At 47.0% G+C, this 13808-nt stretch overlaps 1 protein-coding gene across 16 annotated transcripts in view; it reads left to right on the top strand.

Moving 5' to 3' along the window:
• Positions 1 to 13808, top strand: part of FBXO25 (F-box protein 25) — a 75677-nt gene that overhangs the window by 16680 nt on the left and 45189 nt on the right. For 10 of the 16 annotated variants that reach the window (XM_032468528.1, XM_032468527.1, XM_032468531.1 and 7 more), the window contains 6 exons: positions 629 to 678; positions 3056 to 3148; positions 4992 to 5085; positions 7097 to 7281; positions 8357 to 8539; positions 8908 to 9051. In XM_032468528.1, coding sequence (XP_032324419.1) covers positions 629 to 678; positions 3056 to 3148; positions 4992 to 5085; positions 7097 to 7281; positions 8357 to 8539; positions 8908 to 9051 — 749 coding nt within the window. Of the gene's footprint in view, positions 1 to 628; positions 679 to 3055; positions 3149 to 4991; positions 5086 to 7096; positions 7282 to 8356; positions 8540 to 8907; positions 9052 to 12069; positions 12097 to 12664; positions 13390 to 13808 lie in introns of those variants that run through there. The other 6 variants (XM_032468534.1, XM_032468530.1, XM_032468535.1 and 3 more) reach the window with 6 other exon arrangements.

The following is a 13808-nucleotide window of genomic DNA, read 5'->3' as shown; positions in this document are numbered from 1 at the left end:
TTTTTTCTATTGTTTTTTTAATCTCTATTTTATTTATTTCCTCCCTGATCTTTATTATTTCCTTCCTTCTGCTGACTTCTGGTTTTGCTTGCTTTTCTTTTTCTCATTCTTTTAGCTGGTAGGTTAGATTGTTTATTTAAGATTGTTCTTTTTTGAGGGAGGCCTGTATCGCTATGAACTTCCCTCTTAGGACTGCTTTTGCTGCATCCCATAGATTTTGTGTGGTTGTGGAAGCTTTGGGATTTGAGTAACATGGAAAAATGTATTTAAATGGAATACCATGGACAGGCAGTAAAGGAGGAAATTTTATTAGGGTGTATACAAAATGCATGTTTATAGCTACATATGTTTTGATAGGACTGTAGTCACAGTTCACTCTTTTCTTCTGAGTTACTAAGACTTGGTTCTGTCGTATCATTTCTCATGTAAAAATGTTTCAGCACCTTTAAAAAGATGCTGTTCAGTTAGGAAACAAAGCAGTTCTGTTTACATTTAGCCAAGTAAAGACATCTCTTATCCATACAATGTCAGATAATTTTTTTAGCATGTGCAGCTACTGAAGTTCTTTAAACTCTTCATTTTGTAATGATTTAACAGATTTTTAAAATAAAGTTAATTTTTATTCTAGGTTTTTATCGTGAAAAATGGATCTATGTCCATAAAGAAAGCACAAGAGAAGTAAGTATTCTGTTATAAATAAGAGTATATTTTGTATTATTTTTCTTGAATATGTGATGTCACATTAAATTATTTCTTTTGCAGTATTGAATCTCTATTCACATTCTGGCAGGTGAAAGCATGTGAGTGTCTTTAAGACAGTGATTTGTGTGTGTGCATAGTGTATGTCAGGGCCCCTGGTACAAATCTAAATCAGCAGAGGGCTATTTCAGAACAAGTGTGGATCCCCAGGTACTTTGATGTTTTCTCCCACTGTCCCCCCCAAGCTGTTCATAGTGAGCCTCTGGGACTGATGGGGATGTGTCCTGGCTCTCCTGTGTTTTGAGAGGGTGAGGACATTTGTAGACCCCTCATTTATTTTGTACATTAGCTAAGGTGCATTAGTAATTAAACTGGAATCTGCAGAGAGCAGTTTGAGCCCTACCCCTACCTTCTTTTGCAAACAGTCTGTTCACCTCAACTCTGCATGTTTCTTTTTTCTCTGCTTGGTATCTGGGGAGGCTTGTTTCCTTCTGTAGTCTGAGAAAAACATTTGCCTTATTTTGCAGCAATTGGGGAAAATAATTTAGGGGGCATATATTACTTTAGCATAAGTTAACGTGTTCCAGAAGTGTTAATGATGTGTGTTTTGAAACCAGCCCAGCTTTCTAGAAGCTTGAGGGCTAGATTCGAGACAGAATTTATTTGACCTCTTTGGTGATGGTTAATACTGTTAAATGAATGTGAAACCACTCTGATCCTTAAGATACACTCCAGGGCACCGTTGGAAGGTATTGGGTGGAATCTAACCTAATCTGAACTTAGGAAAGACTGTTAGATACTTTACTGTGGGAATTACCACACTGACCAAAGGACGGAGATCCAGGTGAGGCTGGCTCAGGAAACAGAAGGGCACCTTCCTGCGAGTGTGCAGGGGTGTTTTTTGGATCCTGGGGATGGGGCACAGGCAGGCGCAGGAAGGGGTTCCCCCACTCTCACCACCACCTTATGCCTTTAGTCTTCTCAGTTGCTGCAGGCCAGCTGTCTACTGCTTTGTTCCCGTGGCCAACCCCAGATGGGACAGCCCCTGAGGTGGATGCTGTCATGTGGCTCAAATGTGCAATTTTAAGTTCCCCCTAAGAAGAGGCTGTGGTGAGATGGTGGCTGCCTGGAAGGAATCTGTTACACTAGCATTTAGAATTCTGTTCACTGAGAAGAGAAGAATTATCAGCTGGGACTGATTTCAGATTATGATCTGTGTCTAATTACTTCCTTCACAGCTCACAGGAAGATATTTTGCACAGAGTAGGTATTCAGTTAACACACATATTGAATGTTTTAAATAAATGTATGTTGTTGACTTGTGGCACATTGGGACTATTGTTGGGATCTGGGTGCAGAACCAGATCAGCCATCTTAGTCTGAGACTACGGTGCTCCTGCTCCAGCCGCCCTCTGGACCCCCTCCTGTGTCAATTTGAAATGTGAGGCAAATCTGTCTCGTGTTTTCTGTGACTGTTCCCCACTCTCTGTCCCGACAACTCTGAGGTGAATATCTGTGTTCTGAGTATTTCAGATACAGAAGATAGGGTTTAAAATGTCTCCTGCAACCTGAGGTACACATCTGTACCAATCAGTAGAGTATAGGACATATCGTTGAGGGAGAACATCTGAAATAGAACGGCAGTGCTTCTGGTCCTGAAAGACAGTTACTCATGTCACCCTTGTGGCCTTTGCCTCTTGGACCTGTGGGCCTAATTACTGGCTTCTCAGGTTTTGGGTTCCCAGCCTGGACACTGACCACCACTACTTCCATCGCCCCAGCCCTCTCCACCCAAATGCTGGTTTTCAGAACCTCCCCCCAACCCCACCCGCTCAGCTGCCCCTTGACCCTGATCCTGTGAGGCTGGGCTGGGCTGGGCTGGGCCAGGCCAGGCTGGGCCTGCGGGCACATGTGACTCCCTGCAGAGGACTTGAACGTGTCCACATGTCTGTCCGTAGCAGGTGCTTCTTCACAATAGCCATGCCTTTGAGTATGTATTTGTAGTTGTACAGCCAGAACACATCCAGTTATTCTATGATTTTAGGGTTAATGTCACCTTCCCCCACACACATCCCAACAAAACAAATCAACAAGACATTTAATAACTATTTTTGTCGTTATATCAACAGTGGTGTAAAAATGCCAGTGCATGGGATCCGGATTATACATAAATGACTTAAATTTAGTATTGCTTTATTTTTACTCTCATCTAAATATGGAATAAATAAAAAACTAACATCCTTTGCCAAAATTAAAAAAAAAAAATCATACAGACTGGTTGACATTAACTGTTAGTTCATTTTGACTCATTGACTCATTCAGCGAATTTTAAGTATTGTGTATCTGTTTTTTCCAGAGACACGGCTATTGTACCTTGGGGGAAGCCTTTAATCGCTTAGACTTCTCCAGTGCGATCCAGGACACCCGAAGGTTCAATTATGTGGTCAGAGTGAGTGTTTTATTTCAAAGCCACTTGGTGATGCTTTTGAGTGGCTGGATTTTGGAGGCTGAGTGTAAAATATTTAAGATGCTTTTGGCAGCTGAGTAAGGTTGTGCTTGTTCGCGGGTAGGAAACCCCCAGGGAGCGTGTCTGGAGGAAGCGTGGTCCTGAGGCTTCTCAGCGGGTGCTGGGGCACCTCCCCACGCTTTCCTCCTGAGGTTTCACTGAGCCCCATGTGCAACCTGGAACCTTCAGAGATAGAGAGGAGATCGGAGTTTTTCCTGGGATTCATTACCCGGTTGTTACATGTGCATTTTCTGCTTTGTTCTTCACAGAGTATGAGCCCTCCTTAGCAGAGGAACAGTGGGCTAAGAGAAAAAAGGAAATTCATACAAAATAGAACTCCACAGAAGCTTCACTGTGTTAATGACATGTTTTAGAAGAGATTTTAATTCCTAGCCTACATCCAGGAAAGAAAGGGTCTTACCATATATTCCACGTGTGGTTTACTCTTATTTGCACAAAGATGAATCACCCTGTGACTTTCTCACCTTCCTATTCCTGTGGGCAGAGTAAGTGATGGTCAGGAAGCTGTTAATTTGAGGTTTTTAATGGTGCTGTGAGACTTTGGGAGGATTTTCCTTGTAATGGCTCCTAGGCATTTGGAAGTGTTACCAGAAGGATAAGAAGTTGGGGAGTTAAGTGACTTTAAGCTTGAGTGGATTATTCCTGTTTGATTTGGCCCCAGAGTTTGCCAGGGGACTGACGTGACCAGCACCTGGGGCTCCTTTGGGGCCATGGGCTCCCCGGCAGCCTCGCCAGGCTGGGGCTGTGTTGAGGCCGAGTCCCATCGTGGGTTTCTGTGTTCTCACCCTGAGTTCTCACCAGACGGGGTTTCTGCCAGTTACCTCTTCTCTCCATAGTGGAACCGGGATTCAACTCCACTTTGTGGAAATATCGAGATTGAGTAGAGGGAAGGTGTGTCTGTTGACACATAAGAAAGTTGCAGAGTCTCTATTTTAGGGATGTAATGTTTTCTTTTTGTAGAACAAGGTTTGGTGGTCATATAGTTCTTCCACCTCCTTCCTTGTTTTTAGTTGTCAGATTTGAAGAGGTATGTAAAATCTCTACAATATTTGTTTCTAACAAATTTTCATTAAGTTTCCAACAGATTTTGCTTTCTATATCTCACTGAAAGGAGGCCAGAGACATATAAAGCAAAATCTGTTGGAAACTTAACGGGTGTGTGGTCACCTGAGAGTCATACCACTGAGCTTCCCTGCAGCAGCAGAGGAGAGGGGACAGTGCTCCGGCTGAGGAGCCCCTTCCCCACAAGGGACCCTGCCTCACTCAGAGCAGGTTAACAAAGAAGGAACGTGACCAGCTTTGAGAGCAGCACACCACTGGGAGGTGAGGAGCCCAGGAGGCAGGACGGCATGCAGACCAGACTAGGTGTCAGGGTGGACATCACACTAGGGCCAAGGGCAGGTCTGTGCATCTCAGATGAGAGGCCAGAGGGGACAAGGCTGCGAAGCCCCCGCCCCCCGCAGGAGAAGCTGGGCTGAGAGGGGCCCGAGGGCAGGCCCAGGACCCAGGACGGGATGGCAGGCAGGAAGAGGGGGTCTGAGGACTGGTGGGGGGACCCAGTTGTGAGGATGGTCGGGTATGTGGCCAGCTTGTGACTGGTCTTCACAGGAGATGGCGCAGCCGTGGGGCTGGGCAGACCTGGAGCCCATGCAGGACCACCTTCCCGGTCACCTCCTGCAGATGGAGTGCAGACACGCGTCTGTCCCGGGGGAGGGGCCGGGCCTGCATCCCTGCTGAGGGGACCTCACCCTGACTCTCTCTCCAGCTGCTGCAGCTGATCGCCAAGTCCCAGCTGACCTCGCTGAGTGGTGTGGCCCAGAAAAATTACTTCCACATTCTGGACAAAATCGTTCAGAAGGGTAAGTGGTGACTGATACTTTTAATCATCTAAATCTTAGTTAGGAATTTGGTGCAAGGAGATTGGATCTTTCTATCATTTTACCCAGTGTTATGGTGTCAAATACTGTGCTAGTGTCACTGCTGTTTCCTTCCAAGGTGCTTTTGCGCACACAGGGGTGTATTACAATGACAAAGGGTAACTAGTCCCTGAGCTTTAAGAAGACACCTTACTGTCCCTGGTTAACAGTCACAGTCCGCCTTCACTATGTAGTGTTCCCATAATTATTAGCAAGTCGTGACTTTGTTGCTTAGGCGCAAGTGCGCCTGTAATTCTCTTTTTAATTTCATGTTTGTCTTGGTTTGTTAGTGGCCATAATAAATGAAACTGAGTTTATGCATATTATGCTATTTTAAATATCAATTCTTTACAATGGAACACTACTCAGCCAGAAAAACAGTAACGCCATTTGCAGCAACATGGAGGGACCTGGAGATGGTCATTCTGAGTGATGTAAGCGAAAGAGAAAGAAAAATGCTCAATGATATCACTCATATGTGGTATCTTAAAAAAAAAAAAAAGACAAATGAACTACTATTTATACCTTAGATGATTGATTTCTTGAATACATGTAAGCACATCTGAAGGTCCTTTATGATTGGATTACTGCATTCTGTTGATTCTTCTTTTGTGCTTCACTTTATTCCTTTGATAACTATGTAAGTTTAAAAAGCTTAAGCTCTAAACTGTTCTTAGAAACAATGAACAGAACATATATGTAAACTAAAAAAATGATGTGCAGTGTATTGTATATATGTATTTACATGCCATGTATTGTATATGTGCTGTCAGATTTTAACAATTTTACCTAATAAAACTGAAAAATGAAAAAAAGTACAGTAATATTAAAAAAAAAAAGAAATTACAAATAAAATTAAAACTAGATTTCTGATTAAGTTCACTCAAAAAATAAATTTTACAATACAAATTCTGTTTACAAACCAAACACAGATTCACAGACACAGAAAATGAACTATGGTTACCAAAGGTGAAAGGGGGAGAGGGATAAATTAGGGGTTGAGGGTTAACAGGGTTTACACATTACCGTATGAAAAATAGATAAACCAGGACTTACTGTATAGCACAGGAAACTGCGCTCAGTTTCTTACAATAACATATAATGGAAAAGAATCTGGAAAAATATATATACGTATGTATATGTATAACTGAATCACTTTGCTGTACACCTGAAACTAACATTGTAAATCAACTACACTTCAATAAAAAAAATTTTAAATATATTTTAAAGGTATTACAGAATTAAGCACAAAATCATGAGACTACCAGAAAAAACAAAAAACAAAAACTAACAAATACCAATCCTTCATGACACGTACCAAAGAAAACAGAGACTACTGACAGTTTCAAAGGTAAAACCGTAGAGTCAACCAAAAAGACTAGCAGACAATATTTTAAAGTTTTTTTAATCTCATCATATTTGTGATACCTCAAAAATGATGCCACTGTAGGGTTACAGTGAAATTATGTCATTTTTATTTTGGTAAAATATACATAAAATTTACCATCTTAACTATTTTTAAGTATACAGTTCAGTGCAATAAAATACATTCACACTGTTGTGCAGCCGTCTCCACCACCATCTCCACAACTCTTCATCTTGCAAAACTGACACTCTGTCTCTGTTAAACACTGATTCCCCACCCGTCCTCCAGCCCCGGCACCTCCGCCTGCTTTCTGTCGCTATGAATTTGACTGTTCTAAGGACCTCACATAAGGAGCATCAAACAATAGTTATCCATTTGTGACTGGTTATTTCACTTACATAAAGTCTTCGGGGTTCACCTGGGGGTAGCACATATCAGCTTCCTTCCTTTTTAAGGCTGAGTAATTCTCCACTGTGTGTAAAGCACAGTTTATTTGTGTTGTCTGTTGATGGACCCTTGGGTTACAAAAGCACCTCGCTTCGAGCAGCGATAGTGACCAGTGTGTGGTTCTGTTTCTGTTTCTTCCAGTTCTCAGTGACCACCAAAACCCTCGCCTAATCAAAGATCTCCTCCAAGACCTAAGCTCTACCCTTTGCATTCTGATCAGAGGAGTGGGGAAGTCTGTTCTGGTGGGAAATATCAACATTTGGATTTGCCGACTAGAAACTGTTCTCAGCTGGCAGCAGCAGCTACAGAATCTTCAGATGACTAAGGTGTGAATCTTCTGGCCCGAAAGTGATTACACTCTGTGCTGTGTTATCAGGGTCATTGCTGCTTCTCGGTGTGTGTGAAAAGCTGTTAGAGCTTTTTGAAAGAATTTTTTCCTTACATCTCAAAAGTGTGCATTAAACTGTTGTAAGATGAATTCAGACCAGAAGGTCCTTTCATGGCCTACAGTCATCAGTGGGAAGAGAGCAGGGATGGTAATTAGAAGAGATGCTGTGGGTGATGAAGTCATTACCTTCACAGGAAGTTAGGGGTTTGAGGCCAGAATGACGTTTGACAAGTTAAGGCTCAGTTGTGTTGCAGTGACTGCGTTCATCTGGCTGGTACTTCTGGAGGGTTCATGTTTCCCACCTCGTCTTGTACGTTGTGTGTGTGTGTCGTTCAGAGGGGACTTGCAGATGACGCCAGTTGCTTTCATGTTTTCTGTTTATTATGGTAACTAGTTTCAACAAGAAAAACATTGACACCATTGACTAAGAGGTGTTTCATTTATCTCTGGTGCTGAACAAGAGAAAGAGTTAAATGGAATATGTGGCCTAGAGTGTAAGTCATCTACAAATTGCACCCTCGGTCGGGCCAAGGTCCCTTTGTCACTGCACTCGAGGCTCCACATGAAGGTGGTGGTTTTCAAAGGTGACTTAGCTTTGGGCGACGTATTTGCCATTGAAATAAAGGATTTACAAAGAGCAGGGATCCCTAGTTCAGCTCTAAGGGGTGACCTGACAGTCAGGTCTATGCGGCCCTAATGTGAGGTCGGCCAGAGCGCTGCCCTCCTGTCATCCCTGTCCTGGGAGATCCGTCTGCAAGACATGTTCCCGGGGAGCCTGTCTGTCGAGGCCTGGACAGACATGGCCACCACCCATGTGGCTGATGCAAGTCGTGATGCCACGTCAGGAGGGGTGCTTGTCAGGGAAGGTCCCGGCGGGGCCAGCTGCTGTGCGTTATTCAGACGGGAGTGGGGGGAGGTGGGCGCACACATCCCGAGGCGGGAGGAGGAGGAAGACGTGGGACCTGACGGGGCTGCCTGGTGCTGTCGCAGACTGAGTGTTTGTTCCCTCCCAGCATGTGAGTGGCGGCCTGACACTCAGCGACCTCCCGGTGCACATGCTCAACAACATCCTGTACAGGCTCTCGGATGGCTGGGACATCGTCACTCTGGGGCAGGTGACCCCAACGCTGGCCGTTCTCAGTGAGGACCGGCGGCTGTGGAAGAAGCTCTGCCAATACCACTTCGCCGAGAAGCAGGTGAGTGTGGGGCCGGGACGAGCTGCTCAGGGATAGTATTTCTCAGGAAGAAGCAGAATTGACAAAAATCACTGTGCTCAGGCTTATTTTTCATGTTCAGAAAAGCCATGATTCTAAAAACAGCCCAGAACAGAGCAGAAGGAGAGTGAGTTCTCACTCTGTCGAGGGCAGGCCCCTGTCTTCCCCCATGATGCCTCTCCTGGGGCTGCGTGTGGCCCACTGGTGCTGCCCTGGGCTGCCCCCAGCCCTCCAGGACCAGTACCAGCCATGGGACTGGGGATGGGGCATGCACTTCATGTTTCATGCAGAAAATTCTTATGCACATAGAGAATCAGCTGCTGATTCTGAACAGGATTTTGTTTGTCTAGTTTTGTAGACATTTGATCCTTTCAGAAAAAGGTCACATCGAATGGAAGTTGATGTATTTTGCACTTCAGAAATACTACCCAACTAAGGAGCAGTACGGAGACACATTACATTTTTGTCGGCACTGCAGCATTCTCTTTTGGAAGGTAAGAATTTTAAATATGTTGTTGGATTTTGAGGATTAAAATTTGGAGAAACAAATTGTTTGTCTATATTTTCAGTGTAATGCGAAAAAAAAAAAGGAAAGTTGTATTTGTGATAAGAAATTTACTGATGTATCACCAATTACTGGGGCAGGGGAACACGAACACGGAGGTAAAACACACAGCTTGTGGTTGGAACTGGATGTGGGGCCACCTCTGTCCCCTTGGATGATGGTAGTGTGTTGGGGACTATCCCCGAGGGTGTGGCTCCAGGCTCCCTGCAGCGCTCAGTTCCATCCTCTTCTGGAAACAGGGAAGGCACCCACCAGGTGTTGTCCACACTCTCCTCAGCCTCCACTGTCAGGACCCCAGCTCCATCCCTGGAGCAGAGGTGAGGCCCACAAAGGCATCCAGGCTTCTAGTGTATTGGACCCAAATTTAGCAAGTGCAGTTCTCAGCAGGGACTGAGCCGCAGAGGCGCGTCCCCTGCCATCTCCATGTCAGAATTCGTCAGCCTCCCCAGCCCTGCCCTGGTTCCCTTCACTTTTCTGTCCAGACTCATCTCCGATGAAAACAGGTCTCAGGTTGGGGAGCTTCTGCGCCTCCTCCTAGTAGAACCTGTCTCCTCAGCACGTTAACACTGTCTTGCCCTGGAGTGCACTTCCATGGTTTGCCTTGAGTTTGTGGGGGAAATGGTGAAACTGGCAGGGTGGCTGTGGGGCCCTGAGCCTGCCTGGCCGGCACCACAGCTGTTTATTTCTTTGGATTTTCATTTATCTGTAAATTGCTGGAAAAGAAATGACTTCTTTACATTTTTTTTCATTTCGGATTATATTTATGGTAGTATGGCTTTTTTTTGAGTTATGGCCTGTGGTCCAGGGGTGAGAGTGTCCATGTTTTAATAGAGCTTTACTTACCGTGCAGAAGGTGAGCAGCGTCCTGATGCCTCCATGTACGAATAGCAGGAGGTTATGTTAGTTCTGATTTATTGTTTTATGTTTTAGTGTGACTTCTTTCTTGAAACTAAAAGAGGAAATGCCGTCTGTGGTTGCAGTATTTGTTTTTGTTCCTCGGGAGCAGGGACAGCTCCCGCTTCTCCTGGCCTGGGTGCCAGGCACGTGCTGCAGGGACTCGGGGAACGTCTGACGGGCTGGGGCGTCAGGAGTCGGTCAGTTGGTGGGGACCACAGCACACAGAGGAGAGCTCGTATTTTGTGCCCTTTCTCCCAGTCCAGGGACGGAAACACACACGCAGGCAGGTGCCAGCGGTCGAGTGTGTGGGGTCCCTGGTGCTAATGGAAACCGTGAGGACGTCTTCAGGGATGAGTCAGAGCACATGAGGCGCCCTGGTTCCCACTCTGAATCAATAAGCTCCTCCCAAGGGTTTCCGCTCTTCTCCTGAGCAGACTGTTCTGTCCTAAAGAAATACCAGGAGCAGCAGTGTTTCAGGGGACAACATTACTCCTGGGACAGAAGTCTTCAGCCTGGCATGTGAGATGTTTTTCTAAGTACAGTGTTTGGGAGGGTTGGAGCCCTGTGTCCTGAGCAGTGAATGAGGGAGCAGACACTCTCCTTAGTTTCTGTGTCACTGGTGTGAGGCCGTGCTGTGGGGGTGTTGAGGAGCATGAAAGTTCTGCGTTGTTAAAAATAGAGAGGGTATGTTTTAGCTTTCCAAAAGAATTTGCTTGCAGTTTCTTCTATTTATGAAAATTTAAAACCAGTCTTTCAGTTCTGAAATGTTCATCACCTGGGCCGTGGCTTCCCCGAGCCATGGGCCCCCAGGACTGGCTAGGTCCGGTTGCCTGGTCACGTCGCACTTTTTCTCCATAGGCTGCTCCAGGAGACGCAGTTACAGCCAACACCATTTCTGAATCTGTGTGAAAGTTCAGAAATAGATGCGTCTCTAGCTCTGGCGTAACCTGCTTCCGAGGTTGGCGCCTGAGGAACCCCTCTGCTCTGCACACCAGCCACTGGGCTGTCCTGGGTCTCACAGGCCTCCTGTGGGGTGGACCCTTCTCGAGGAGGTGCTCAGGGAGTGGCACCTGCTGGAGTTTCTCTCCGTCTTTGGCCTGATGGGGAGACTCCAGCAACTTCAACCCCCTCGAGTGTCAGTGGGGCCTGCGGTCTGGCCAACGCATCATCTTGGGCACATGGACCCTCTGACAGGTGGCCCCCCAGCCTCTTGTCTGCCCCCAGGTCTTGTCTATTGAGGCTTCACTCTGTTGGAGGCTGGGTGCCTTAGTGGAAGGCCGAGCGTGGACGGTCACCAAGTTCTCCTTCCTCCCCCCGTCCTCCAGCCGAGTGTGTCTGCTTCTCAACTTGATGAAACTCCAGTTGAAACTGGGTGTCGGGTGGTGGGAAGCTGGTGGAATGAGTCCAGTTCAAGGCCAGGACTCAGGACCCGGTGTCCCTGTTGTCCCTGCATGTCCACTGCCAGAAGCGTGTGCACAATCAGGTGTGGACACGGGGCTGCGGCGAGGGTGAGGGAGGCCATGGAGTGGCTAGTCCATTCACCTTGAGCAGGACGGGCGACGTGAGAGCAGCAGGCAGGGGCCTATCTCGTGTTGCAAACGGGCGAGCAAAAGGGGAGCCTGGCCGCCGGGCCCGAGGCTCAGGTGGAGTCCGTTTCCCACACTCTGGCGGAGCTGACCCTCAGATGTTAAAGAGGGAGCGAGTGACCCTCCAGGAAGCGTGCTCTGACGCGTTCATTGTCAGCTGAAGGTGGGGACGGCGGCCAGGCTGCGTGTTTTCAGGGCACAGTCAGGTGGCGCTTTAGCTCCGTGGCCTCATTGTCGTCAGAGACTCTGAAGCGGAGACATGAATCCGTGTGCTCAGACGGCCTCCTGTATGTCCTTCGTGGTACTTCCACTGCTCAGACTTAACTCCCTGATGATTCTAGATGCTTCCATAAATACTGCTGTCAAACCGAAGTCCTGAGAACAGCCTGCCTCTTCCTGACCCTGTTTTCCCTTTTTTCCTCCCCCACTGCACTCCTTCCTGGCCCTTTCTCCACGCCTCCAAGGACCGCCGCCTTGCTTTATTACTCGAGGTACCTCCTGCTTTGCCGTGTGCTGTGCTTGTCCCCAGAGGCCAGTCCCCTTTGCCACCACAGGGTTCCCATGAGCTGCCGTGTAGGCCGGCCTGTGGGGCGGAGGCCCAGCTGGGGGGAGGTGGTGGACCTGGCTGTAAGAACCTCGCTCAGGTGGACGGATGGCACCGCAGGTCTCTCCCGCCTCCTCACAGGCCTTAGGCTGCTGTGTCTGTCTGTTTTCCACACATGATCTGTTCTGTGAGATGTGGTGCTGGGCCTGCAGGTGGGCAGGGGTGGACCCTGACCCACAGTGGGCATGGGTAGAGCAGGGCGAGGACCAGGGCAGAACTGTGGGCTTCAGGGCCCCCCGTCTCACACCTGCTGGAGCAGGGATTCCTGCGGGAAGCCTCCCCCGCGGAGAAGCTGCATGGCTGGATTCGTTTCCATGATTCTCATGGGTTACTGTCCACATACGTTTGCGGGGGTGGGGCCTGGGGTCCATTTAAACAAACAGCTGGTGACGTCTGAGCCACTGTCTTCCCTCCACAAAGATGCATCTGTGGTAATGCCTGCCCTCCTCCCGCAGGACTCGGGGCACCCCTGCACGGCCGCCGACCCTGACAGCTGCTTCACACCCGTGTCCCCGCAGCACTTCATTGACCTCTTCAAGTTTTAAGAGCAGCGTCACCCCGCCGTGGCCGCTGGTGCAGGCACTGGAGAGGACGGGGAAGGCTGTGGGGAAGAGTCCCTGGCATGTGGGGCAGGAGTGCACTGCTGTGTGCCCATCTTTGAAAGGCATCAGGCATGCCCAGCAAAATCATTCCTACTTCCTTCTTTAAGAAATTCTTTTCTGCTAATAAGCACATTAAAATTTGCAACTTTGCATATTTGTGAATGTGGTTCAAAAAAGATTCTATACTTTCAGCACATTTCTGTGCTGAATTAACACTAACAGCCCATAATATGCTTCTAAACTGTTAAATGATAGTTTCTCGATTTTGTAGTAATTGGGGGTAGATACAGAGCATTGATTCTTGTAAGGACACTGCACAGAATATTTATTTTTCCTAAGATGTATTTTAACTGTATTGACTGTATCCAGATGAACCCTCCCTGATGCAGAAGGAACCTGGGGAGATGTGTTTGGTGGTGGGCTGTGGTCCTGGGCTCACAGCAGACACTGCAGGGATGGCCCTGCTCTCTGCTGACCCTGGGGTCTCAACCCAGTCAGAACAGCCCAGTGCAGCCTCACTTCACTGCTCTAAAACCACTTTTATAGGCAAAGTAATAAATCATGTTTACTGATTTTAACTTTGTCATTTTGCATCTTAACTGAAAAAAGTAGCATTAATGATTTTATTTTTGATTTTTTTATATAAGCATATAAAAGAAAACAAAACTCATGCATAACCCTGCCACCCAGAAATGGAGCAGTGGCCCTGGCAGCTGCAGGGGAGACTGAATAGGGTCAGGACCCGAGCAAGATCATTTCTGCCTCCTTCAGAGCACGTGCAAATGTGCAGTTTTACAAATTTACATAAAGGTTCTGTATTTTCAGCACCACGTTCTATGCTGAACTGACACTAACAGCCAAGAATATGCTTCATTGTCAAACAATAGGTTCTGTGTGTGTGTGTGTGTGTGTGTGTGTGTGTGTGTCTGAGTGAAGGCTTGAACCATAAGCACTGAATATACTGTTTTCATTTAATAACCACCCTTTTTTCAAAAGC

Source organism: Camelus ferus, chromosome 26 (assembly GCF_009834535.1).
Source record: "Camelus ferus isolate YT-003-E chromosome 26, BCGSAC_Cfer_1.0, whole genome shotgun sequence".
Taxonomy (NCBI): Eukaryota; Metazoa; Chordata; class Mammalia; order Artiodactyla; family Camelidae; genus Camelus; species Camelus ferus.
The sequence above is the reverse complement of the archived record's forward strand: the minus strand, read 5'-3'. Positions and strand labels throughout refer to the sequence as shown.